At 40.6% G+C, this 27027-nt stretch overlaps 1 protein-coding gene across 11 annotated transcripts in view; it reads right to left on the minus strand.

Moving 5' to 3' along the window:
- CEP63 (centrosomal protein 63) overlaps window positions 1-27027 on the minus strand; it is a 55212-nt gene that overhangs the window by 16370 nt on the left and 11815 nt on the right. For 9 of the 11 annotated variants that reach the window (XM_060196976.1, XM_060196968.1, XM_060196965.1 and 6 more), the window contains exons 2-10: window positions 25837-25905; window positions 24801-24978; window positions 24024-24119; window positions 22946-23068; window positions 20628-20741; window positions 4813-5046; window positions 4429-4568; window positions 762-899; window positions 606-686 (exon numbers count right to left, since the gene is read on the minus strand). In XM_060196976.1, coding sequence (XP_060052959.1) covers window positions 606-686; window positions 762-899; window positions 4429-4568; window positions 4813-5046; window positions 20628-20741; window positions 22946-23068; window positions 24024-24119; window positions 24801-24978; window positions 25837-25905 — 1173 coding nt within the window. The remainder of the gene's footprint in view (window positions 1-605; window positions 687-761; window positions 900-4428; window positions 4569-4812; window positions 5047-20627; window positions 20742-22945; window positions 23069-24023; window positions 24120-24800; window positions 24979-25836; window positions 25906-27027) is intronic. The other 2 variants (XM_060196969.1, XM_060196983.1) reach the window with 1 other exon arrangement.

The following is a 27027-nucleotide window of genomic DNA, read 5'->3' on the forward strand; positions in this document are numbered from 1 at the left end:
ATAAATTAATTAAACTAGATAACTGATTATATTAGGTTAACTAAAATCTTTCTTGTCAAAAGCTAATAGTTTATATATTCTTATCTCTTATATATTCTTATCTTTTATATACAGAAAGTGTTAGTATGCAAATGACTGTGATTCCCATTTAAAATATTAAACTCTTTCCAGTAAAAAAAATAATTAATTTGCTTTTATGCAGTGCAAGAGATCAAACTCAGGGCCAACTCCCTGTTCCATCTTTTAAATTCTGGTTTTGTTTGTTTGTTTATTTGGGGGGGGTTGGGAGGAAAGAAAGAGACAGTAACAGAGAGAGACAGAGACCAAAGCACCTCTCCACTACCCCCAGAGTTCCATGTCTTTCAGTGTTCTCATGCAGTGACAAGGATAAAACCCAGGCTAACACCCATGTAAGGCATGCATGCACTCTACCAACAGAGTCATCTCTAGGAAACCCCACAAGTTTAGAAGCATGACAAAGGCTGTACAAAGAATGATGAGGATGTAGGTAAGCTGTTTTGTGGTATAGCTTAAGTTAGGGTCTGATTAATACCCAAGGAAATATCAATATTTGAGGACAGAAGGAAGCATGTCACTTGTCACACCTGTTATATGTCCACTGAGACCTCACAAAGCACAGGTCCAGTGAAGTGGGTGGCAGCAGGGAAAGCCTAACTGAAGGTGGCCTGCACGGGTGAAAGAAGAAATACAGACTGTCACATAGGCAACTCTTTTGAAGAATTTGGTATACAGTTATCTACCTGCTTTCCAGACGAGTCACCTCTGCCTGCAGAAGTTCTTCACTGGTGTGGGTGAAGTCCAGCTGGGAGAGTGCATTGTCTATACTTCCCTGCCCTCGAGGGGTGTGCTTCCACTCCCTCTGAGACTCTTCCAGTGACCTGTGGAGGGCACAGAAGGACTGTTAGTCTTTGCAGACAAAAGCAGTGCACAAGCAGCTTGTAGTTCCCAACTGGTTTTGGTGATGATATCTTTACAACTCCTCAGGATCTTCCCTGTTTTATGAAAAGAACACTGGAAGAGTAAAGAAACAAGGCATGGTGCTTCTCAAAAAAAGGTCAGTTTACTCTTTCCTCAACTGGGATTGAGCCCATTTTAATTTTTTTTAATGATATTATTTTGTTGATATTTTGATATCTTGAGTTTAAGGCACAAACAATTACAGTTCTAGCAAGAATAAAAATTTGCATCACACTTAACGTTACCTTTCACAACAAATTTCATAGCAATAATTCACACATAGAAATATAGTAAATTTTGTCTATGGCCATACCACCCTGAACACGCCCGATCTCGGAAGCTAAGCAGAGTCGGGCTTGGTTAGTACTTGGATGGGAGAAATACAGTAAATTTTAAGGGGAAAACTTTAAAAGGTTTAGTATCTAGTTTTTACTACAAGAACTACAGTCCAATTTAGAAGATGGAAGTTTCAGTTCTAACTTCTTAGAAATCAGTTTCTTGACTAGGGACCCAAACTGGAGGAAGAAAAAAATCTACACTATAAAAATCAACTTAGATATGGAAATTTAAAAAGAAAATCTATGATATGATCAAGCACAAAACTACAAATATACAGTATTAAAGCTGGTGCTTAAGGCCAAGGCATCAAGTGGCTAAGATGAATATTGATGGCATTATCAATTATTAACACTATTTAATTGTATGATTGGTAATATAAAATTAAGTATGCCTTCGATAACACAAACAGCTGAACTAAACAGGACAAAATAAACATCTGGTCTGTGAAATCAATCTATGGCTCCCAGAAGAGAGAAGGGGCTGGGGAGAGAGAGAAATTGGGACAAAGGATTCAAATGCATGGGGAATGACAGAACTGAACTTTGAATAGTAAACTTAATGTACTGAATGTATGCTTTAACTTAATGATGTACACTTGAAACTTACGTTATAATGTGTCACACCAGTTAAAAAAAAAAAAGAGTGCTTTTAGATTTGATCTAAGTTAAGGAAAATGTTCAGCAAAAGCATGTGCTGATATGATCCTAACAGGGGGCCTAGATGATGAGAAAGTTAAGCAATAGACTGATCAGAAAGAAAAAAACTTTCAGCCCCAGGGAACAGTATATGCTGTGACCCAAGTAGCAGGAATGAACTTGACGATTCCACCAACTGAAAGAGGACCAGTATGGCCTGACAATGGCCAAGATGGAGGAGCAGAGAGGTAACAGAAAAAAGTAGAAGAGGAATGAGCCAGGGTATTAATTAATGCAAGTTCCCCATCTGCTCCTCTTCCCCCTTCCCCTCTTCCCCCTCCTTCTTTTATCTTTATTTATTTATTGGCTAGAGACAGCCAGAAATTGAGAAGGAAGGGAGTGACAGAGAGGACAAGAGACAGAGAAACCTGCAGCACTACATTTAAAAAAAAATTTTTTTTTAATATTTATTTATTTTCCCTTTTGTTGCCCTTGTTTTTTGTTATTGTTGTTGTTATTGATGTTGTCGTTGTTGGACAGAGAGAAATGGTGAGAGGAGGGGAAGACAGAGAGGGGAGAGAAAGACAGAGGGGAGAGAAAGATAGACACCTGCAGACCTGCTTCACTGCTTGTGAAGCGACTCCCAGGTGGGGAGCCGGGGACTTAACCGGGATCCTTACGCCGGTCCTTGCACTTTGAGCCATGTGCACTTTAACCTGCTACGATACCGCCCGAGTCCCCCTGCAGCACTACTTTACCACTCACAAAACTTTCCCCCTGCAGGTGGGGACTGGGGGCTTGAACTCTGGCCCTTACACACTGTAATATGTGCCCTCAGCCAGGTGCATCACCACCCAGCCCCAATGCAAGTTCTTTAGGAAAGTTTTTAAATGAATAATTCATTATAATGGATGAAGTGATTAATCTGATGATATTAATATTTTAATTGTATAATGAAGACCATTTGATGAGAAGAAAATAAATTAATAGATTTAGATCTAAAATTTTAAATCTTTCAGTTCATAACCAGAATACTATCATATGAAGTACAACATTCACCTCAGAGGTAACATACTGTTTTGTAGCATAAATTTTTGAAAATGTGCCTGAAGCTATAGAGAAATAATTTTACTACAGGCTGATTAGTAGTACACAACTCTCTTTTGTATTGGAGATAATAAAAGATTATAAAGAAGAGCATAAAAATATCTTTGATGTCAATGGAAGAGATGCAATAAGTGAAACAAAAAATTTTGTGAATCTAAATCTTTTTATGGACATATTCAAAATGCACTGGACTGTAATCTCTTTTTTCTTGCAAGCATCTTATCTTTTATTTTTAAATGATTTTTATTAGTGACTTCATATTTATTTACAAAACTACAAGATAACAGGGGTACTGCTCCACAGCGTTCCCACTACCAGAGTTCTGAATCCCCAGTCCCTCCACTGTAAGCTACAGCAGTTCTCCTAAGGTTGCAGATTTGGGTTAACTATTATTTCTACAACTATCTGTCTATATTTGTATATACTTTCCCACTTTTTTAAGGTCCCATCTTCTCTTCCTTTCCAAGTCACACATAAACCAAATGTCCTTCCCTTTTTCCTCTTCTCTCTCTAGGTCCTGATGGAGTTGGAGATTAGAGCCCTCTCGTCATCTTCCCCTATCAATTCTCCCCATCTGGGAGTATGGATCAAAATTATTTTGGGGATGCAGAAGGTGAGAGTTCTGGCTTCTGTAACTGCTTCTCCATTGGACATGAATCCATATCCCCAGCCTGTTTCTATCTTTCCCTAGTAGGGTCGGACTCTGAAGAGGTGAGGTTCCAGGACACACTGGTAAGTTTGTCTATCTAAGGGAACACTGTACTATTATTTCTTAAAGAAATTATATCTTTCTTTAATATTCAATATTATACAAATATTTAATTAAAATAAAATGTATACTCAAAATATATCTTAAAAGGTTACCTGTTTGTTTAAACAATTTTTTTTTGCCTCCAGGGTTATCACAGGGGCTAGGTGCCTACAGTATGAATCCACTGCTCCTGGTAGCCATGTTTTCTATTTTTTGGATAGGACAGAGAGAAACTGAGAGGGGACGGGGAGTCAGAGAGAGAGAAGGAAAGACAGACACCTGCAGACCTGCTTCACCACTTGTGAAGCAACCCCCTTGCAGGTGGGGAGCCCAGGGCTCAAACCAGGATCCTTGAGCAGGTCCTTGCTCTTCCTACTATGGCGCTTAACCCGGTGTACTACTGCCCAGCCCCCATTCAAGAGAGATACCTCAGTATTGCTCCACCATTTATGAAACATGCCCAGTGCTATTCAAGGTCTTTCCTATAAGGTATATGGCCTTGAACCTAGGACCTTGCTCATATTAAGTAAGGTTCAAGTTCAACTGGGTGAGTCATTTCCCAGTCCCTAAAATAATGATTAAAAACCATGAAGGGAAAAAAAATAAGATTTAATATACCGTATGTCCTCTAACACATGGTGAATATCAGTTGATTTTAATTTTGTGTGAAGTTTATCCTTTTGCATTCTTGACTCATGGATAAAGCTTTCTTGAGACTGGAGAGCTGCCTTCAATTCTCTCTTTTCTTCCTGCAGAACCTGCAAAATATTCAGGGTAATATCAGATGCTATTATAATTTGTCTGTCATAAGAGAAAAAGGAAGCCAGAGTGTCAGACTATAAATCACATACAAGCACAGCATTAGTAAGTGTATCAACGTCTGATCCATCAGCTACAGAGCAGTGAAGTATGAACATTTTGAAACCTAGTTCTAGGTAAATTATTCTCTCTGAAGGCACTGACACACAGACTTCACCCACTTACACCCACTTTAAAACACACCTCTAACAGTTTTTCAGACTCCCTCAGTTTCTCATCTTTTTGTCGCTGTTCCTGTATGATATTCATGTTGGTGCCGACCAAGTCATTGACCCTCATGGTGAGGCGCTCTATTTCCAGCTCATTGGCGCAGATAGTGTCGCTGGCACGTTGTAGCTTACTGCTCAGGTGCTGGATTTCTGACTGGCTGGACATCTCCACAGACTCTAGCTTCTGTTTCCTATTGGCAAGCTGAGCCTAGAAGCACAGAGATTGCTGATAAGGAAAGGTGAAATGGCAAAGAACAGTCAGTGACTGAGGAAGAGCAACACAAGACTGGGTTTTACTTCTACGAAGACATAAAGCATCCCCACTCACTAGACATCTATATAGTCTGTGGTTTCTTTTTTTTTTAATATTCAAAATAACTAGGAATAGATAAGAACTTTCATCATATTATAGAGACTATCTACAAAATCTCTATACAATTAATATCATAATAGTAAGAAGATTGAAGCTTTCCCAGTAAAATGCAAGAGTGTCACCTCTCACCATTCCTTTTTAACATTAAACTCTACTAAGGCAATAAGCAAATACTAGGTATACAGGTTGAAAAAGAAGATAGAACTGTCTTTGTTCACAGATAACATAATTATGCAAAAAAAAAAACCTTGAAAAACAAAACAAATTCCAGGAACTAAACCTTACTAATTACAATTACAGCAAGACTGCAAGATACAAGATTTACATGCAAAATCCATCACTTTCCTATATACCAACAATAAACAACTTGGGATTTGAAAATAAAAACACCTAGAAAATGAATTAAGGGGAAAAAAAAGAATCAAGTATGAATACATGTGCAAAATAGTATACTCTTATTGTATTTATGAATTTATGTTAAGCATAAACCTAACATATGTACAAGATCTAAATAAAGAAAACAACAAGACTCTGCCAAATGAAATCTAAGAACTAAATAACTGTGGGGGTAATTCATGTAAGACTCAATAATGCCTAGCTGTAAATTCTTACCAACATAATTTATAGATTCAACAGGATCCTAATAAACAACAACAAGTTATTCATAGACATTGACAAACTAAGTTAACAGCGGTGAGAGCAGACATCCTAGTCTTGTATCTGATCTTAGAGGGAAAGCTTTGCAAAACTTTCTCACCACTAAATATGGTATTAACTGTGGGTTTATCATTCATAGTCTTTACTGTATTGAGGCATTTTTTGTCTATCTCCATGTTGCTGATAGTTCTGTTTTATTTTTTTTATCTGTTTTATTTTTTTTAATCATAAGTGAATGCTGAAGCTTGTCCAAAACTTTCTTTGGCTCTATTGTTATAATGATACAATTTCTTTCTTTCCCTTGGCTGATGTAGTGTGCTATATTAACTGACTTACATGTGTTTAACCATTCTTATATCCCTGGAATAAATCCCACTGGATCATAAATCATAACCATGACCATAACATTTTGCAACACAGTTTGGTGGACTTTTCAAAAATAAAACTAAATGTATTCTTATAATAATAAGATCCAGCAAAAAGCAGTTGAAAGCCACAAAAACCTGCACATAAAGTTTATAGGAATTTTGTTCATAACTGCCCAAATATGGAAGCAGTAAAAAGTCTTTCAAGGGAGTCAGGCGGTAGTGCAGTGGGTTAAGTACAGGTGGCACAAAGCGCAAGGACTGGCATAAGGATCTCAGTTCAAGCCCCCAGCTCACCATCTGGAGGGGAATCGTTTCACAGGTGGTGAAGCAGGTCTGCAGGTGTCTTTCTCTCCCCCTCTCTGTCTTCCCCTCCTCTCTCCGTTTCTCTGTCCTATCCAACAACGATGACATCAATAACAACAACAATAATAACTACAACAATGAAACAAGGGCAACAAAAGGAAATAAATAAATAATTTTTTTAAAAAAAGTCTTTCACTAGTTTCACTAGGGGAGAGGATAAGCTGTGCTACATCCAGACAAAGGAATGCTACTTAGTGTTAAAAAGAAATGTGCTGTCAAGCCATAAAAATACATGAACTTTAAATGCAAGAGAAGCCTATCTGGATTGAATTGTAGAGACAATGAATTGTAGAGACAACAGAAAGATTATAGGCCAGAGAGGGATGTAGGAAAAGCTCAGAGGAATATTAGGCCCATAAAAGCATTCTGTATGACAACTACAAAGATGGCCCAAACCCACTGAATGTACAATACCAAGAGCGAACCTTAATGTGATCTGTGGACTTTGCTGGGTTGTGTCACCTCAATGCAGATTCATCCTTAGTAATGAGTATACCATTCTGGTGAATGGTGTTGACAAAGAAGGAGATTACCCACACATGGCAGTCTATAAGAAACCTCTGTACTTCCTCTCAATTCTCTTTGAACCTACAATGGCTCTCCAAAATAAAATCTTATAAAAAGTATACAATAAATATCTGGAGAGGATGGAGTGAAAAATAAACAAAAACTAAGAACTAATAGAGGAAAGGGACCACCCAGGAGAAGAGACGCATCAACCCACTGAAAGATGACTGCATTATTCTACCTCCTGGTAAAGAAGAAGGTTAGCAGGGCCGGGTGGTGGTACACCTGGTCGAGCGCATGTATTACAATGCGCAAGGACCTGGGTTCGAGCCCCTGGTCCCCACCTGCAGGGGGAAAGCTTTACGAGTGGTGAAGCAGAGCTGTAGGTGTCTCTCTGTCTCTCTCCCTCTCTATCACCCCCCTCCCTCTTGATTTCTGGCTGTATCTATCCAATAAATAAAGACAATAATAAATAATAAAAAAATTTTTTAAAGAAGGTTAACTTGTCTATGAAGTATCACACAGGAAAACTGGATTTGTCTCCTACTTAAGACACAGGTGACAGAACTCTAATGAATCACCCTATTTTCTTTTTTACTCTTTCTTAAATTTGAGTTTTCTTTCCTAGCTGATAGAACAGAGAGAAACTGAGAGGGATGGGGGATGGCGAGGGTGAGAAAGAGAGAGGAGCCAGGCAGTAGTGCAGCTGGCTAAGCGCAAACACTACCGTGGGCAAGGACCCAGATTCAGGCCCCGGGTCCCCACCTGCAGGGGAAAAGCTTTACGAGTGGCGAATCAGGGCTGCAGGTGTCTCTTTGTCTCTCTCCCTCCCCTCTCAGTCTCTATCCAATAGTAAATCAAATTGAAAGAAAGAAAGAAGGAAAGAAAGAAAGAGGAAGAAAGAAAGAGCAAGACACTTGCAGCCACTGCTTCACCACTTGTGAAGCTTCCCAGCTGCAGGTGGAGGCTGGGAGCTTGAACCCAGGTCCTGTGCTTGGTAACATGTGCACATAATGGAGTGCACCACCACCCAGCCCCTGCCTTATTCTTTCTGTGAAAGCTTAGAGCTGTAAAATAATAAGAATCACTAAATGTCTTCAGCTGCTGGTCCTATTTTCCTTCTCCTCCCTCAATATGTGTGTACTTAATTAACATTCTTTTCAGATGCATTACAAGTAAACACACAATATTTATAATAGGCGAGTGGGGAGAATTGTGCAGCTTTTTCTTGAAGGGAAAGGATGCTCAGAGAGGAGGATGTACTTTCACCATCAACTCCTACACATCCTATGAGCGAAAAGATTTAATCAAATATAACACAGCTCTGATTTGCTATTTTTTAGCATGTAGCTCCTGAGGTATAAAGAATTCTAAGAGCACTTGAGCTGCCGTCCCATGGAGTTGCAGTGTATAGTTCTTACAGGCGTAGATGACCTCTAGCCTATGGCCCCAGTTACACTGCCTTTCAGCTGCCAACATTCTAGTGTTCAAAACTTTTAACCCCGCATTCAAGTAAGTACTTGATCTATAAATAAATAAATAACCTTTGTAAGTAAAACTCCTATACTCTAGATATTTTTAAAAAGAAATGATAGGGAGTCGGGCAGTAGCGCAGCAGGTTAAGCGCAGGTGGCGCAAAGCACAAGGACCGAACTAAGGATCCCGGTTCGAGGCCCTGGCTCCCCACCTGCAGGGGAGTCACTTCACAGGTGGTGAAGCAGGTCTACAGGTGCCTGTCTTTCTCTCCCCCTCTCTGTCTTCCCCTCCTCTCTCCATTTCTCTCTGTCCTATCTAACAACGACGACATCAACAATAACTACAACAATAATAAAAAAGTAAATAAAAAGAAGAAATGCTAGACAAATTTCATTTTTGAAATTTAAGTAGAAATGTCTTGGGGTGGTCCAGAAGGTGGCACAGTGGATAAAACACTGACCCTCAAGCATGAATTCCTGAGTTCAATCCCTGGCAGCACATGTGCTAGAGTAATGTCTGGTTCTCTCTCTCTTTCTCCTCCTTCTTTTTCATTAATAACTAAATACAATCTTAAAAGAGAGAGAGAAAGAAAGAAAGGAAGAAAGAAAGAAAGAAAGAAAGAAAGAAAGAAAGAAAGAAAGAAAGGAAGGAAGGAAGAAAGAAATGTCTCTAGGAAATCTATTTACCACAGACTTAAATATCTGACAGTACACGGTATGGGTCTAAGTTCTATACTGGTCACAGAAAGTTGCTGTTCAATAATTGCCCCAAAGTCAGAGAGAGTGGAGAAGAAAGGCAGGGACAGATAAGTAGTTCCTGTATAAATTACAGATCAGTATTTGGGACTAAAACAATCAAGGTTAAGGACCAGGCAGTGGGCCACTGGCTATGCACACATTACAATCGTTACAACGTGCAAGGACTCAGGTTCAAGCCTCTGGTCTCCACCAGAAGGGAGGAAAGTTCATGCGTGCTGAAGCAGCACTGCAGGTATCTCTCTGTCTTCCTCTCCATCTTCCCCTTCTTTTTCATTTTCTCTCTGTCTATCCAATAAATAATAAATGAAATTTTTTTAAATCAAGGTTGTTATTTTTTCAGATTCCTTCAATTGTCTGCATGGAAATCAAACAGATTTAGATTCATAAAACTAACTGCTGATCATGTAAGTGTCTACAAACTTTTAAAATACAAAATACTTTTTTCTTCACAGGAAATATACAGAATCATGTGTAGAATAAATAAATGAAGAGACTGGACCAGAGAGAGAGGGTAGGGTTTGTGCTTTGCCATGCAGGAAGCTCAGGTTCAAGCCCTGACTATACCTGAGAGGTGCCAGAGAACTAGGTGAGGGTCTCTCCTCTCTTTCTCTCTATGCCAACTCTTTATCAGTAGGAAAAAGTGACCCAGAAAAAGTGAAATTATAGGCTCCAACTCTGCAAAAACAAAGAGACAGATTGTGTGAGAGTGAGAAAAGACAGGGGCTGAAGTCTGGTTTGCTGATCTCCTCAGCACTATCCTACTGTCTGTAATTAGAGAATCGTGAGGCAGAACGCAACTACAAAATCACCGCCCAAATAAACAGTAGGAATTTAGGACAACATGTAATTGCAAAACACTGCCATTGTCTTTTTCACACTCAAATTCAACTAATAATTTTAGAGTTGTGATCTAAAAGCAAACCAGCATGGAAGTTAGAGCTTAACAAAGCTACAGTTTAACCAATGAGTCTAGATTTGACAGAGGGCCTTTACAAAAAAAAAAAACCAGAGCACTGTTCAGTTCTGGCATATGGTGGTGCTGGTGATTGAACCTGGGACCTCAGAGCCTCAGGCATGAAAGTCTTTTTGCACAACCATTATGCAAATGGTTGTCTCTTCAGCCCAGTGTCTAGATTTGATACTTAAAAACTAGCTTCTCTGCTTTGAAGAATCAAGAACACAGCTTTTTAAAAACTGATTTATTGTTTTACTTACACAAAATTGTGGCTTTTAGCATGGTAAAAAGTACTTAAGGATTCCAAGTACAAATGCTAAGTTTTGATTAACTAGAATTAATTAGTCCTATGCTCTCTACTATGTAGCCAGTTGTAGTCACCTCTGTTAGAGATTCACTATGCTTGCTTGACTGTAAACAAAAGGAAGGTTGTGCTATTTGTGCATGATACAGCTGACATCATCAGACCATACAACAGAACGTAAACTTGACAGGAATTGTGGAAACTGGAGGTTATTTAAGGGAGGACCTGGCAGAACTACTTCCTTTTACCTTTTCTTCGTTCACTCCCTCCCACTTGCCCTTGCTTCCTGACTGCTCCTCCCTGCTTCTCCTGGGACCCATGAATCAAGAAAGCTGAATGCTGGTGAACATTTAAGGACTTGTGATTCATGATACATGGCTGGCTAGCACTTTCTCTCTTGCCTATTTTCCCTACTGCAGTTTTTAAGAACCTAATAAAATCTGCCAATTTTATAAATCCCACACAAAAAAGAGCTTTTTTAAAAAAACAATAAACTGGGAGTCAGGCGGTAGTGCAGTGGCTTAAGCGCACATGGCGCTAAGCACAAGGACCGGCATAAGGATCCTGGTTCGAGCCGCCAGCTCCCCACCTGCAGGGGAGTCACTTCACAGGGCATGAAGCAGGTCTGCAGGTGTCTGTCTTTCTCTCCCTCTCTCTGTCTTCCCCTCCTCTCTCCATTTCTCTCTGTCCTATCCAACAACGATGACAACAATAATAACTACAACAACAATGAAAAACGAGGACAACAAAAGGGAAAATAAATTAATTAATTTAAAAAAAACAATAAATAACTAAATTACAGACAATGTAACTAACTCATACTCAAAGTGTAAAATATACAGTGGTTATCAAATACTAAGTTTAAGTGTGAAAATAGGAAAGCTGTAATGATGTTTTAATATACTGGGTTAAATAAACACATTACTGATTTCAACTATCTCTACTTGTATAATGTGACAACTAGAAAACTTTAGATAACATGCGTCTCACACTGTATTTCTGTATGACAGAGTCACACTAGAATATCTGAGTTGGGGAAATAATTATGTAAATTAAAGAACAATTGCTATTTCTCTTACACAGTTGGCATCAGAGCTATAGTTAAGGTGAACATATTTCTTACTTTTTTTTTTTAACTAACCACTAACTTTCTGACCCTAAAAATAGAATTTAACATTAACAGAACATGCAGTATTGTAAGTAATGCACTAGAGTGGGCGGAATGACTTTAACACAGACCACAGCAGAGGCGGTGAAAACTAGAGAAATAATTAAGAGGGCAATTTATATCAGGAAAACAAAAACAAAAGCCAAGGTGGGCACCTAAGGAGAGAATGTAGGAAGGAGCTGGAAGTCAGTGGTTAAAGTCAGATTTTCTGCTTCTGTGCTGCTTGAAAAAAATGACTTTCTAGACCGTGAGATGACTGAGGAGAATGTGATGTGAAGCGACAGCAGGCTTTCTGTTGTTGTCTAAAGCACCCCACTAGGAGCAATGGGCACTGCAGGCACCTGTCTACCAGGCTCTGCATCTGCATCACCTCCCAGTGTCTCTGCAGGCTGACATCTTGCAGAATTTCCATTAGGTAGCAGTGTGAAGAGTCCTTTAAGAGTACTGCTCCCAGTAAGACACTCATCACTGATGTGTATATGTCACCGTAAGTTTTTAAACACTGAGTCTGAGCCAATTCAGTGAACTCTCTGGTGAGGCTATCAAGACAACAGATTAGCATGTGAGTTAGGATCATCTTTTCTTCCTACACTGTGATGGAAAATGATGCTTTGGGGCTGGCTCAGCAGTGGGGTGCCCTCCTTTCATGCATGTATGAGGCTGTGGATTCAGTCCTCAGCACCACATGGGAGCAGCAAGAACTCTCTTCAGGATGTGAGGGCGATCTGGCTGCGACATCTGTCACCCCATTGATCGCCAGGGTTGATTCGGCTGATCTGGCTGGCTAGGCGGGTGTCCCCTTCCTCCCTCACCGCTCCATGTGCGTCCCTCCCGAAGCTGCGCGCTCGGTCGAAGAGGACGGCCTTCCCCGAATAGAGACGGACCGGTCTTCGGTCGAGGGTATACGAGTAGCTGCGCTCCCCTGCTAGAACCTCCAAACAAGCTCTCAAGAACTCTCTTCATTCTTTCCCACTATCTCTATCACTGTCATTCTCACTCTTGGGCTAAAGCTATTTTAAAACACTAGGTCAGGGAGTGGTGATGAGTATGCATGAGACTCTGGATTTGAACTCTGGTATTGCATAAAATAATTAAAATAAAAGCAATGCATTTAAAATGATGTTTATAAAGAAGTGGATGCTTATGTATGTGTGCAAATTATAGGAAAAGACATCTAACTTGGCCTCTACTTTTCTCAGACACTGTTTACCAGATAAATCATTTGCATTTTGTGCTGGAGTAATATTTTAGCTTTCCCCCCAAATGTTCCTAATGTCTTCTAAGATTTCTCTATATCTCTTTTCACATTTGAGCTATTTGGGCAGAATATAAAGTAGTAGGTGATTCCTTGCCTTGTAAACAGAAATGACTACATTCCAGTGACAGTTACCAGTCCTCTTCCCATCCTTATATAGCCATCATTCTGTCACTGTATCTCATAATGCCACACTGTTTAACAGCAGTGCTTTTCTAAAATATGTGCTGACATATTACCATACTCTAGGACATGGGTTTGAGCCCCAGCTCCCCACCTTTGGGGGGGGGGGGAGGATGCTTCACTGGTAGTATAGCAGGTTTGCGCAGGTATCCTTCTTTCTCTCTCTATCCCCCCTCTTATTTATTTAATAAATTATCTATTTATTCACGAAGAAGACAGGCAGAAAGAGAGAAAGAATCAGACAACACTATGGTACACGTGTTGTCAGGGATTGAACTCGGGACCTCATGCTTGAGAGTCCAATGCTTTATCTACTGAGTCGCCTCCTGGACCACTATTTATTTTTAAACCAGAGCACTGCTCAGCTATGACTTATGGTGGTGCAGGGGACTGAATTTGGACCTCTGATACCAAAGGGATGACAGTGGTTTTTTTTTTTTTTAATATTTATTTATTCCCTTTTGTTGCCTTTGTTGTTTTATTGCTGTAGATATTGTTGTTGTTATGATGTCATCATTGTTGGATAGGACAGAGAAATGGAGAGAGGAGGGGAAGACAGAGAGGGGGAAAGAAAGACATCTACAGACCTGCTTCACCACCTATGAAGCGACCCCCCTGCAGCCCCTGCAGGTGGGGAGCCGGGGGCTCGAACTCGGATCCTTAGGCTGGTCCTTGTGCTTTGCACCACATGCACTTAACCTACTGTGCTACCACCTGGCTCCCAAGGATGAAAGTGTTTTATAGAACCATAATGCTATCTCACCTGCTCTCCCCCACCAAATTCTCTGTTCAATCAAATAAAGAAGAAGGAAAAAAAAAAAAGAGGAAAAAAACTGGTTGCCAAAAGGGTTAGATTCATATTGCCAGCACCAAGTCCCAGAGATAATCCTGGTGACAATAAAAAAAAAAAAATTAAATTAAATTAAAAAGTAAAAGTGCTGAGAGGGTCTTGTAGCTGCACATGAGCCACCACCTAAACTCACTCTCTCTCTCTCTCTCTGTGTGTGTGTGTGTGTGTGTGTGTGTGTGTGTGTGTGTTTCTTTTAAAGAGAGACAGTGAGAAAAACAGTTCTCCTTGCTCCCATGTGATACCAGGGTGGTACCCACAGCTTCAGGCATATGACATAGCGTTCTACTGCTAAGCCACCTCCTTGACCTCAACAACTATACCAGTAAAGCATTTAACAGAAAATAACAACCCTCCCCATTCTTCTTTTTTAAAGACCCTGGGTAGTCCCATACACTTATTCACCCACTTGAATTTTTTAGCTTTGTAACATTGTTGTTTTTGCCGGGCTGGCTTCACCGGCGGATAACAGACGACCAGGGACTCATGGTTGAGCTGTAGGCAGTATCTCTTTATTCATGCAGGACGCAGCACAATCTATACCAAGCTAGACTAAACTAACAACTAACTAAACCGAACAATGCTGTCTTTATATATACTTGCCAAGTAGGGTGGAAACAGGATGTGACATAGAGAGGGTGGAGAGAAAAGTGACTGGTGAAAATCAGAGTGTGACAAGGAGAGGGGGCGGAACAAAAACATTTCATGAACCAGTGGGGATTGAACCAATGTCCTGCAGTGGTTATGTAAATAGAATACAGTAGTTATGTAAATAGAATACAGTGGTTATGTAAATAGGATAGTGTTAAGCAGGGGGGATTAAACCAAATGAAACAGAAGAGGTTTTAGAAGTATACCAACAATTCCCCCTTTCTTTTTAACTAATGGCCATAGTATCAGGATTGTGGGGATCTATATCGTACAGGCGTTTTCAAAAGAACTGGCATAAGACAGGGAACAAAACAGGCGAGCAGCAATAACCAGTGTGATGCCAAGGGGAGACCTGAGGGGGTATTTTCTGCCTCAAAGGGCAAGGCCTAGCAGGCGAAAGAGGCATTTCTTGCCTCTGGGGGTATCAATTGCCTCTGGGGGCGCTTCATGCCTCTGTGGGCATCTCTTGCCTCAAAGGGCGTTTCCTACCTCTGTGGACATAACCTAATAAGGAGGAGGAGGGACAGAGCCTGCAGGCGAGGGGACATGGCCTATTAAAGTCCCAAGGCTCTGGCTGAAGTTAGTCTTTGAGAAACACAGCAACGTGTACCAGTAAGTCCGATGGAAGTGTCAGTTCAAAGTAGATGACCACGGAAGAAAATGCCAAGGGATGAAACGCTGTATGTCTGTCTTGATGGGGAATGTCGGCCACCAGAATTCTGCTTTTCTGTAGAGAGTGAGCTTTGGAGTCTGTAAATCTGTTTCTTCAGGTCGTGCCAGGTCACATCATTGGTTTCCGGGGGTGCATTGTAGTCATTCCATCTTGTGGGCGATGTCAGAGAACAGGGGTCCAAATGCATTTCCAGAAATTTTCATTTGAGTAAATGCTTTTTCATGTGAAGACTTGACAGCTGAAATTCACTTACTTGTCTGACAAAACTTGTAGCAGATTAGAAGTTTACTATAATTGATAACTCCATTATAATTAGAAGTCCTTTCTAGTATGATTTTAAGGTTGTTTAAACAGTTTAAACTCAATAAAATGTGGAAAGGTAAACAGAAGAACCACGGTAGAAGCATTAGGCATGAGAATAACTAACATAATCATTGCACTATCTGCCCCACCCATAACTCATAGAGTTTTCAGGATTAAACGTTTCAAATTCATGTCAAGATGTAAAAGAGAAATCACAGGAGGGAAAAAACAATTTTTTGGATTGTTTCTGGATGTCTCTAGAAATCATGGCTGCATCCAGCATTTTTTTTTTTAAGTCAATGTCAAACAAAAATTCAGTCATTCAAATCACTCTCTTACAAAACAGATCTCACCATGTAGCATCAAGAGTCCGCGGAGGGCGTCCTAGTCCAAAAAAGCTCCTCGAAATTCCATTTAGGGTGCTTCTGACTGTTCCTGCTGGATTGTTTCAGGCACCCATTTTTAAAAGTGTCTTCCCATTGAAGATAGAATCCAATCAGGAGAGTAGAACTAACCACGTGTCTCCATTCTTGGGGACTGCCAGGGTACTGGAGAACGCTCCTCAAATTAGAGTAGTCCTTCTCCATGGGAAACATGCGAGAAGAAGTCCAGAAAGTCCCAGGCGAAATCCCCATGCATATCCCAAGGTCTACGATCACGGTCATAAAGAACCAAACTGTGGCCTGGAGCAAAATGTAGTCCTTTTCCTCAGGAAACATGGGCGAGGGAATCCAGAAAGTCCAAGGAGAAATCTCCATGCAACTCCCAAGCTCTATGATTAGGGTCACATGAAACCAAAGTTCCTGGTCAGGGAACCGAAGTGTGGCCCAGAGCAAAATGTTCCAGAGACAGAGTAACTGTCTCATGATGAAACAGTAGAGGCTTTGACAAACCTCTTCATAAGTAGAAAGGCAACCCATGGTGGATGGGTAGCCAGTTTACTTATCTGGGCGATGGGCGGGTTAGGTCCCACGTTGATGCCAGTCCATGTTTCAGGGCTTATTTCAGTCCCTGTTCAGGTGCCATATGTTGGGCTGAGCTTCACTGACGAGAGACAGACGACCAGGGACTCATGGTTGAGCTGTACGCAGTATCTCTTTATTCATGCAGGACGCAGCACAATCTATACCAAGCTAGACTAAACTAACAACTAACTAAACCGAACAATGTTGTCTTTATATGTTGGTATGCATGAGACCCTTCTGTTTCATTTGGTTTAAATCCCCCCTGCTTAACACTATTCTATTTACATAACCACTTCATTCTATTTACATAACCACTGTTAACAAGTTCCATCCTCCCTCCAGGGCATTTCTGGTTCAGTGATAGGATTCTCGCCTAATCTGCCCCCTCTTTGTCACACTCTGATTTTCACCAGTCACTTTTCTCTCCACCCTCTCTATGTCACATCCTGTTTCCACCCTACTTGGCAAGTATATATACTTGTGAGTTTTACTGTACCTTGAGTTTAGCTTGTGAGTTTTACTGTACCTTGAGTTTAGCTTAGCTCGTCTTAGATTGTGCTGCGTCCTGCATGAATAAAGAGATACTGCCTACAGCTCAACTATGAGTCCCTGGTTGTCTGTTACCCGCCCGTGAAGCCAGCCCGGCGAAAACAACATAACCCGTCGAAAACATTTATATATACTTCCCAAGTAGGGTGTGAACAGGATGTGACATAGAGAGGGTGGAGAGAAAAGTGACTGGTGAAAATCAGAGTGTGACAAGGAGAGGGGGCGGAGCAAAAACATATCATGAACCAGTGGGGATTGAACCAATGTCCTGCAGTAGTTATGTAAATAGAATACAGTGGTTATGTAAATAGAATACAGTGGTTATGTAAATAGAATAGTGTTAAGCAGGGGGGATTAAACCAAATGAAACAGAAGAGGTTTTAGAAGTATACCAACATAACATTCCAAGCAAAAATTGAAAGGAGGAAGAATGAAGCAAGATGCTATGACTTGTTATTCAGTGGGCACAGTGGAAGTCACTGCAAGCTGGTAAAGTTACAGAGATCTGTGATACAGCAGTATACAAATAGTTAGCATTCTTTACAGTGGTTCAATTTTTAAAAAATATTTATTCCCTTTTGTTGCCCTTGTTTTATTGTTGTAGTTATTATTGATGTCGCTGTTGTTGGATAGGACAGAGAGAAATGGAGAGAGGAGGGGAAGACAGAGAGGGAGAGAGTAAGTAGACACCTGCAGACCTGCTTCACCGCTTGTGAAGTGACTCCCCTGCAGGTGGGGAGCCAGGGCCTCAAACCGGGATCCTTAGTTCGGTCCTTGTGCTTTGCGCCATGTGTGCTTAATCTGCTGCACTACCACCCGACTCCTCTTACAGTGGCTCAATTTTAATGTGTGTGTTTTTTATCACAGCAAAAAAATAGCTGGCAAAATAATGATAACTTAATCCTGGGAAATAGTATACAGAAAGGTGTTTTAAGAGTAACCAAACTTCACTGAAGCATACTAATTCACAGAAATGTTTGTTTCATTTGCTAAGGAAGAAAGGCAAATATAAGTAGCATTTCTTGAGTTGAAGCAATCAGTAAGGTTTCAGTCTAAACAAAACTACCATCAGAAGACAAATTCAAATACCCTCAGCAGGCATAAAAAATGTTGGCTTTTGAAAGGCTTCTTATTCTAGCTCTAGATGAATTATAGTAAGTAAAAAAAAAAAAAAAAAAAAAAATCCCAGTTTTACTAACCATAAAGTTTTAATTAAGCAGAGTAAATTAACAACACTGATTTTAAAAAAGGCTCTGCAATCAATAAGCACACTTCACAGACGGATAATTGAAACTAAAAATTAAGAGTCAATACTTTCTTCTTAGTCTGAGACTATAAGGAGACAACTAGAATCTAATCATAGCCTATAACTATTTATGTGTGTGTAGTGCTTAAGCATTCAAGCCAAACACACTGGCCTAGACATTAGGGCTTGACTGGCCCATCCTGGTGTATCACTCACTACAGCTGAGAAAACTGCTTTTTTCTGCTGTGAATTTTAAAAGCCATCCCAAGTGGAGACGTTCATGGTCAAGACATTCTTGGTATTTTATTCACTTAGCTGATATTTCAAAGGCTGATAAAATGTAATACATTATTAAAATCTAAAACAGCAATCAATGTAGATTGTTTAAGGAAAAAAAACAAACAAACTTCGTTCCAGCTTTCTTAATTTATCTACTCTGTTCCCTCATTCTATAAAGCTGAGATAACCACCAATCTTTTTTTTTTTTTTAGTTTTCTAATATTTATTTATTCCCTTTTGTTGCCCTTGTTGTTTTATTGTTGTAGGTTTTATTGATGTCGTTGTTGTTGGATAGGACAGAGAGAAATGGAGAGAAGAGGGGAAGACAGAGAGGGGGAGAGAAAAATAGACACCTGCAGACCTGCTTCACCTCTTGTGAAGTGACTCCCCTGCAGGTGGGGAGCCGGGGCCTGAAACCGGGATCCTTACGCTGGTCCTTGTGCTTCATGCCAAGTGCGCTTAACCCACAGCACTACCGCCCGACTCCCAGCCACCAATCTTAATGGATTATTAGAGTAAACAGATAATTTACAACTATGTATTCTAGATGACTACATCTAACAACATTAAGACCGACAGTGTCTACCTCACCAAAGATGGTCATAAATATTCATTTTCCTCTATATTCTTGGTTTTTAATTAAAAAAGAAAAAAAAAAAAAAAAACTAAGAGCATAGGTCCTAGGAAGAAACATTCCTAATCAAGATGACTTTTTTTGTCTTTGCTTAGGTCACTTCTTCACTAAAAGATTTCTACCAGAGCTCCAAAAGGTGCTTCTGGGGGTTGGGCGGTGGCACAGTGGGTTAAGCGCATGTGGCACAAAGCGCAAGGACCGGTGTAAGGATCCCAGTTCAAGCCCCCGGCTCCCCACCTGCAGGGGAGTTGTTTCACAGGCAGTGAAGCAGGTCTGTAGGTGTCTTTCTCTCTCCATTTCTCTCTGTCCTATCCAACAACGAACAATATCAACAATGGCAATAATAACCACAAGGAGGCTACAACAACAAGATCAACAAAAGGGGGAAAAATGGCCTCCAGGAGCAGTGGATTCATGGTGCAGGCACCAAGCCCAACAATAACCCTGGAAGGAAAAAAAAAAGGTGCTTCTGTTGCCACAGTGACACTGCTTCTAGTTAGCACGAATTCTCTCTGCATTTGTGTTCACACACAGGCAGACTACCTAAAGCTCTGTGGATGAGGCACAAAAGAGCCAGAGACCCAAAGAAATGGAAACAGAGAGAGAAAGGAATAGAAGAAAGAGAAAGGGATGACCCAAGATTCAGAGCTCAAACATGAATGTGAACAAAGAATGAGCCTGAGCATGCAAGGCTGTGTAGGAGTAAGGGGAGGCAGAGAGGGAGAGAGAGAGAGAGAAACAAATCAGAAGTCAGGGATGAGAGCAAGTGGGCCTAAGGACAGGAGACATGGAGCAAGCACACATGTGTTGCTATGCTTCTAATTCTGCTTCTAAAAACCCCTTCTGTTTCATTTGGTTTAATCCCCCCTGCTTAACACTGTATTCTATTTACATAAACACTGTTAACTAAGCACCACCCTCCCTCCAGGGCATTGGTGGTTCAGTGGTAGAATTCTCGCCTGCTCCGCCCCCTCTCCTTGTCACACCCTGATTTGCACCAGTCACTTTTTGCTCCACCCTCTCTACGTCACATCCTGTTTACACCCTACTTGACAAGTATATATAAGGACAGGTTTGTGAGTTTTCAGTTTAGTTTAGTTTAGCTTAGCTTGGCTTAGATTGTGCTGTGTTCTGCATGAATAAAGAGATACTGCACACAGTCCAGCCATGAGTCCCTGGTCTTCTGTCTCCTGCCCACAAAGCTAGCCCGGCACACATGTACTGCATTACGAAACTTTTAATCAAATGTCGCTGCTCTCAGTAGTTTCAACCTACCTGAATTATCTCTGATTGTTCAGCCAGAGCCTTCCTTTGTGCCTCCAGAGAGGACACCTGTTGCTGATAAATCAAGCGCTGCTTCTCCCAGTCCAGTGATTTCTGACGAAATTCCTGGAGAGACAATTAAGGTGCTTAACATCTAAGTGCTTCCCTTTGCTGTCACTACTTTCCATGTCATCTCTGACTTTAATTTTCTCCACATTCCTGGGCAGGCACACACCTTTCTCCACAGCAGGAGCCCCATTACTCACTTAGCTAAAAGAACTGTAGTATAATACTGAATTCCTCACACACTGTGCCTTTGGATGACTGTCTTTCTAAATTTAACACTCTAATGGAGCAAACTATGAAACACAGATGCTAAATACTGGGTCCATGTCGATTCTCATGGATTTGCTGCCACCTAAGGGTTGTTGTAATTTTCTGTTGATTTTTTTCCGGAAAACTAATCCTAAGACAACTAAAAGTTCGAAAAATAAATTATTATAAATACTCCTACTGCCCAAAATTTCTGGAAACTTAACAGATTCAAACAGTGTCAAGTAAGTAGCTCGATCGGATTTCTCACGATTCCAGATTTAGGGAGCAAATAGTTTCAGGTAACACAATATTCTTTAATCTTCAAAATTTACCATTTCAACAAAACTGCAGAGACTTGAATAACAAGGAAAATCTGTAATGAATTTTAACAGATATTTATAATCCACAGGCAAGTAGCAGTAACTGAGTTGTATGGTCAAGAAAATAAACCAACTGGACAAATCAAAGCAAAAGGGAGCTGGCAAACTAGCTCACTCGGGAAGTGCGCTGCTTTGCCATGAGCACAACTCAGGTTCAGCCCAGTTTCCACTATGCTAAAGGAAGCTTCACTTCTGTGGCCTCTCTCTTACTTTCTCTTAATCTCTCTCTCTCTCTCTCTCTTTCTCTCTGCCTTGAAAAAAAGGGGGGGCAGACTTTTAAAAAATCTTTTATCTTTATTTATTTATTGGATAAAACAGTCAGAAATTGAGAGGGATGGGGGAGATAGAGAGGAAGAGAGACAGAGATACCTGTAGCCCTGATTCACCACTCATGAAGCTTTCCCCCTGCAGGTGGGGACTGGGGTTTCAAACCCGGGTCCTTGTGCATTGTAACATGTGTACTCAACCAGGTGCATCACCACCCAGCCCCCGAGAACAGCCTTCCTCTGTCTTCTAGGACCCTCAGCTCCAGAAGTTTCATGATAGCTCAGGGTAGTTATTTTCTAACCAGTTTTGTGATATCTGTTCATTCGATCATTCTACCATATGTGCCAGGTATTAAAGATCTTGTTGTTAGGGATACAGTATTTCCTAGTCCTCTTCACGGGAAACCAGTAGGCAACAGATTCATCATACAGCACATTAGATGACAGTGTATGTTTTAAAGAAAATAGAAGATGAAGTGCTCAAAGATTGTTTAAATTATTAAGAGAGAGAGAGATGGCCAAACTAAATAGAGATGAAATATTATTAATCAAGGCAGAGAGAAGAGCCAAGTCAGCAAAGAGTGAGGTAAGTAGCTTATATATAAGAACTGAGGATAAACAATCTGATACGTACAGTACTTTGTACAAAAACGCCATGTGCTTTTTAACACTCACTAAATGGATAAAACACTGCCCAAGGAGAACTCATAGTAACTGTCCCTCCTCCTTTCTTTCCTTTTCTCCTCCCCTCCCCCCTCCCCTCTCCTTTCCCTTCCAGGCCTTTCATGTATATTTTTAGTAGAGGGTGAGAAACAGAGAGACAGAGAGAAGACACCTGCAGCACTGCTCCACTATGCATGAAACGCCCCAGCCCCCTGTAGGTGGGAGCTGGAGGCTTGAACCGGTGTCCTTGCCACTGGTACAATGTAAGCTCTACCAGGTGTTCCACCACCCAGTCCCACCACTGTAGGTCAATACTGGCACATGGGGAACATTAATTACTCCTAAGTGGAACAGCTCTGGGCATCTCTAGTAGCCATGGTTCCTATCCCCTAAATATCAGCTTTGTTGCCCAGTCACTTTGCCAACCAAATATATATATATATATATATATCCATGCATGTCCAAAAGCCCTAAAAGGTTGGTTCTGCCTGGCTGAAAACTATTGCCAGCTGCCAGTAACCCCATCAGCCACAGGGAACGAAGGGATGACAGAAGTACAAAGGTTCACTCTCCCACCTTTGAAATAGCTTAGCAGCAGTCCTGCAGATGGGAGAAAATTGGTTTCAGGAAATTGCACTATTACAAACAGCATTTTCTTACATGAAGGCTAACAATCACTAGGAACAAATTATTACCAGGAACATACCTCTATTTTTCCAGTTAACCGCTCAATTTCAGATCGATCTTCCCTGTGATTTTTGGCATTGCCTCTGAAGTCCCGTAGATGCTTCTTCTGTAGTTTTTCATAGCTTCTCTTCAACCTGCCTAACTGTAGAAACAGTTACTTCCAGACTTTAAATTCAAAAATTTCTGAACAGTGACTGAGTAATAAATCAATGTTATGACAGTAAGGGTGCCGATAAATAGTATACTGAAAACATATTTAAACTTTGCCAGTTAAAATTAGGAATAAGACATGTAAAACTGCATGAAAAAAACACACATAAAAATCAGGAAAAGAAACACACTGAGCTGGAGGAAGAAAAAAAGGGGAACACAAACTGTCTGAAAAGAAAACTTTCATTTTTAATACAATAGCCTGGCTCTTAGGGGCTCCCCAACTCATCCCCACAATAGTCAGCAAATAAACCAGCCTCTACAGAACACAGATATTTACTGAGAGTGGGCAGTACAGGAGAACTCTGGGACTCAATAAAAGTACAAACAGCTCTTTCCTCAAGTTGAATAAAAATGAGTTAGTGAGATTTTCCTGTATTTACTCCAAAATGCATCTGAACCTTTGGATTCTCTCTCCACTATTTAAAATACAGTAGAGGAAGGGTGGGGGAAGACAGCATAATGGTTATGCAGACAGACTCTCATGCCTGAGGCTCCAGGGTCCCAGGTCTCATCCCCGCGACCATCAGAAGCCAAAGCTGAGCACTGCTCTGCTACAAAGAGTAAAATAAAATACAGTAAGTGATAGACCTCAAATTAAGATATTTGACATAGGTTTACGGTACTAGTAGTTTGGAGTATTATACACAAATAGCTGTTTCTGGTAATCAAGACACATATTTTAGAATCCTGGCTCTAGGTATAGACAGACAATTGGGCAAAGGTCTTTGTCCTGATTTAAGAACAGAGAGCTAGATCCCCACAACTTCCCTTCCTTGTAAGATATACTTCCTATTTCACAAAGTAGAAAATGATTCACTAACAAAATTCTCAGTGGTTACGGAGAAAGAATTAGACAAGATACAATTACAGCATCAAATTCTCACTTCTTCCTGTAGTTTCTTTAACTCCTGTTTATACTCCATGGTCATCTTTTGCTTGACTTTTTCATGTTCTTCTATCTGCTGATGCAACATTCCAACCTAGAAGCAGATAGGTGGCGGCATTTCATCATTAGCAGTGAAACAAACCCCTGGAATATAAGAATAATAAACAGCCTCTGTACTTATCTATAAACGCAGTCTTCAAGTATAAATTGTAATATCTCACTTCTCAAGAAGCAAATTAGCAAATCATTTAATAATCTACAACACTGTCAAAAGATGGCTAACTAATTTTGGGGCATGTATAAATTTAGATGAAAACTTGCTCTGATTTAATTTCCCAATCCCTCTTCAAAAAAAAAAGAGGGGATGGTGGCACACCTGCTTGAGTATATGTATCACAATGTGCAAGGACCTGGGTTCAAGCCCCCAGTACCCAGTACTGCAGGGGGAAAGCTTTGCAACTGGTGAAGCAGTGCTCCAGGTGTCTCTCTGTCTCTCTCCCTCTCTATCACCCCCTTCCCTCTTGATTTCTGGCTGTCTCTATCCAATAAATAAAGATAATTTTAAAAATTAGAAAAAAAGAGGGGAGAAGGAGGTAGATAACATAATGGTTATGCAAAGAGACTCTCATGCCTGAGGCTTTAAAGTCTCAAGGTTCAATCCCCACACCACCATAAACCAGAGCTGAGCAGTGCTCTCCTAATAATAAATAGATAAATAGATAAATAAATAAATAAAACCAAAATCAAAATAAGAGAAGTGAGTCAACTGCCTTACCTCTTTGTGTTTTATATCTAGCTGATTCCTTAGAGACTTCAGTTCCTGTTCACGGATGTCCAAGCAAGTTTCTAGAGCATGTGTTTGCCCTTCCCACTCAGATTTTTTATGAGCCACCATAATGTCAATTTGTTTCATGAGTTCCTGCAGTTCTGCTTCACAGGATGTCAAAAAACTCCTTTAAATAAGAACCGATCCTTAAGTACACAAAACAATGTCCACGTGTCTTTTCATCTTTTAATGTGAAAATACAGCAGACACAAGCCTACGTGAGGTGAGACGACGACAATAAAAATCTGAACAAAGAAGAGGATTTCTGGACTTTCCCTCTTGACATTTGTGTTAAGTTTATAAGAGATGGTTAGGTCTTCTCTTCAAAGGAACATGAAGAGAACAATTGTTTGGTACCCAAAAAATGTATATAAAGTGTTATCTATAGCCACCTGTGGTCAGTAGTTCTGTATTCTTTAGGTCAGATAATAGTTATTTGCAGTGCTTGCTAATCTTCCAATAGAGACCCCCAGACTCCCTTCCTTTCCTTATTTAGACAATGGGGAGGTTATTAAACCAGAAGACTAGCCCAAGGGTGGAGGAGACAGTTCTGTGTCAGGTACAAAAGAAGATAGAAGGGTGAAGGGGGGGTCCCCGGGGTCCCCTGTTGCCTGACTGCCACAGTTGGCTGCATGCCCTTTTGCAAAAGAATGTATGCCTTGCTTCAACTGCTTATCTTTTTCCTGGACAAGTAATTTTAATTGGATGTTATTTACAACAAGTTGATTGCTTATTACACAGGATATTTTGTCTTCCTCTAGTAGCCAACTGAAAGACTAAGTCACGTAGTCAAGCACAAGCCTGATGTTTTAAGTCTGGCTTACTTAGACTTTCAGAACCAACAGCTAGCTCTTTCATAATATTTTAGGGAAGCTTCCCAGAATAATTCAGTTACATTCATGTCACATTCTCAGGTGGCCACGGTAAAAATTCTGGGAAGTAGGGTGGCTGGGTAGTGAGAAGCCAAGATCAAAAGCAACCGTACCCGTCACGTCCCCGATTTTGCATTCCTTCCAACAACGCCTCCATTGCCAAATCTCCTTTGCTTTGGCGACTAGATAAACAAGAGAGAATGCAGTCAGGAAAAGAACTGATGTTTTAAGTTTTAACATTCCAAAGTACAAACTGTGAATGAGAGCATACAAAAAAAACAGTTTGACAAAGTACAGTACCTCTGAGGATGACTATAAAAGCCATCAAGGGATGCCACTTTAAGAAACACTGCACCCAAATACATTCTGGACTAAAAGGAATTGCTTTAAATGATCTGAACTGCTGTTGACACATGACTGAAATCAAACAATGGTGCTTTTTGTGTTCAAATGGGGGGGGTAGGGGCACTAGAATCAGAGGGCATTAATACAAACACCCTCACACGATGAGAGAGTAAGTGAGGTGTCACACATATCACAGGGAAAAAATAGCTTTGGGTTTGTTTAAGAGTTATTTTAAAGTTTCAGTGCCCCAAGCTTCAAGTCCATCACGTGAGACCCTAATCATCCCTGAGATGCCAAGTACAGGAAGCTCCTAGAACACCCCTAGCGCCTGAAAGGCAGGTTCATTTTTAGGAGCTCCATCACAACTGGGAAGTTAATTTTCTGTACACCCTTCTCCCCTACTAGTGAGGGTGAGGAGCCCATTGGGAGCTGTAGAATAGCAAAGGTGTGAGGCCTGGGAAGGAAAAATAAATAATGTTAAGTTGAAGGGCCAGCAAAATAGGCCACTTGGATAGTGTACTGCTTTGTCATGTGCTTGACCCAGGTTCAAGCGCAGCCCACAGGGCACTGGTCAGTTCTGTGGTCTCTTTCACTCCCTCTCTGCCTATCTCTATCTAAAATAAATCATCAAGAAAAAAAAGTTGAAAAAGTAACCAACCCCACTGGAGTTGATAAATTTTACACACATACCAACAACTGTATTTACTGTAAACCATTCACCCCAATAAAAATGTTTTTAAAGTAAAAAAAAAAATAGGTTGATAGATAGATAGATAGACAGACAGACACAGTAGTCAACCCATAGCTGTGACCCTGGGAGAACTAGTGCAGTTTCCAATGGAGGGAATGAGGACACAGAACTCTGGTGCTGGGACAATGTGAAATTATACCCTTATCTTATCATGTAAATCAGTATGAAATCAATAATAAAAATTATATTTAAAAGCGGGGGCAGGTGG

This window comes from Erinaceus europaeus, chromosome 1, assembly GCF_950295315.1.
Source record: "Erinaceus europaeus chromosome 1, mEriEur2.1, whole genome shotgun sequence".
NCBI lineage: Eukaryota > Metazoa > Chordata > Mammalia > Eulipotyphla > Erinaceidae > Erinaceus > Erinaceus europaeus.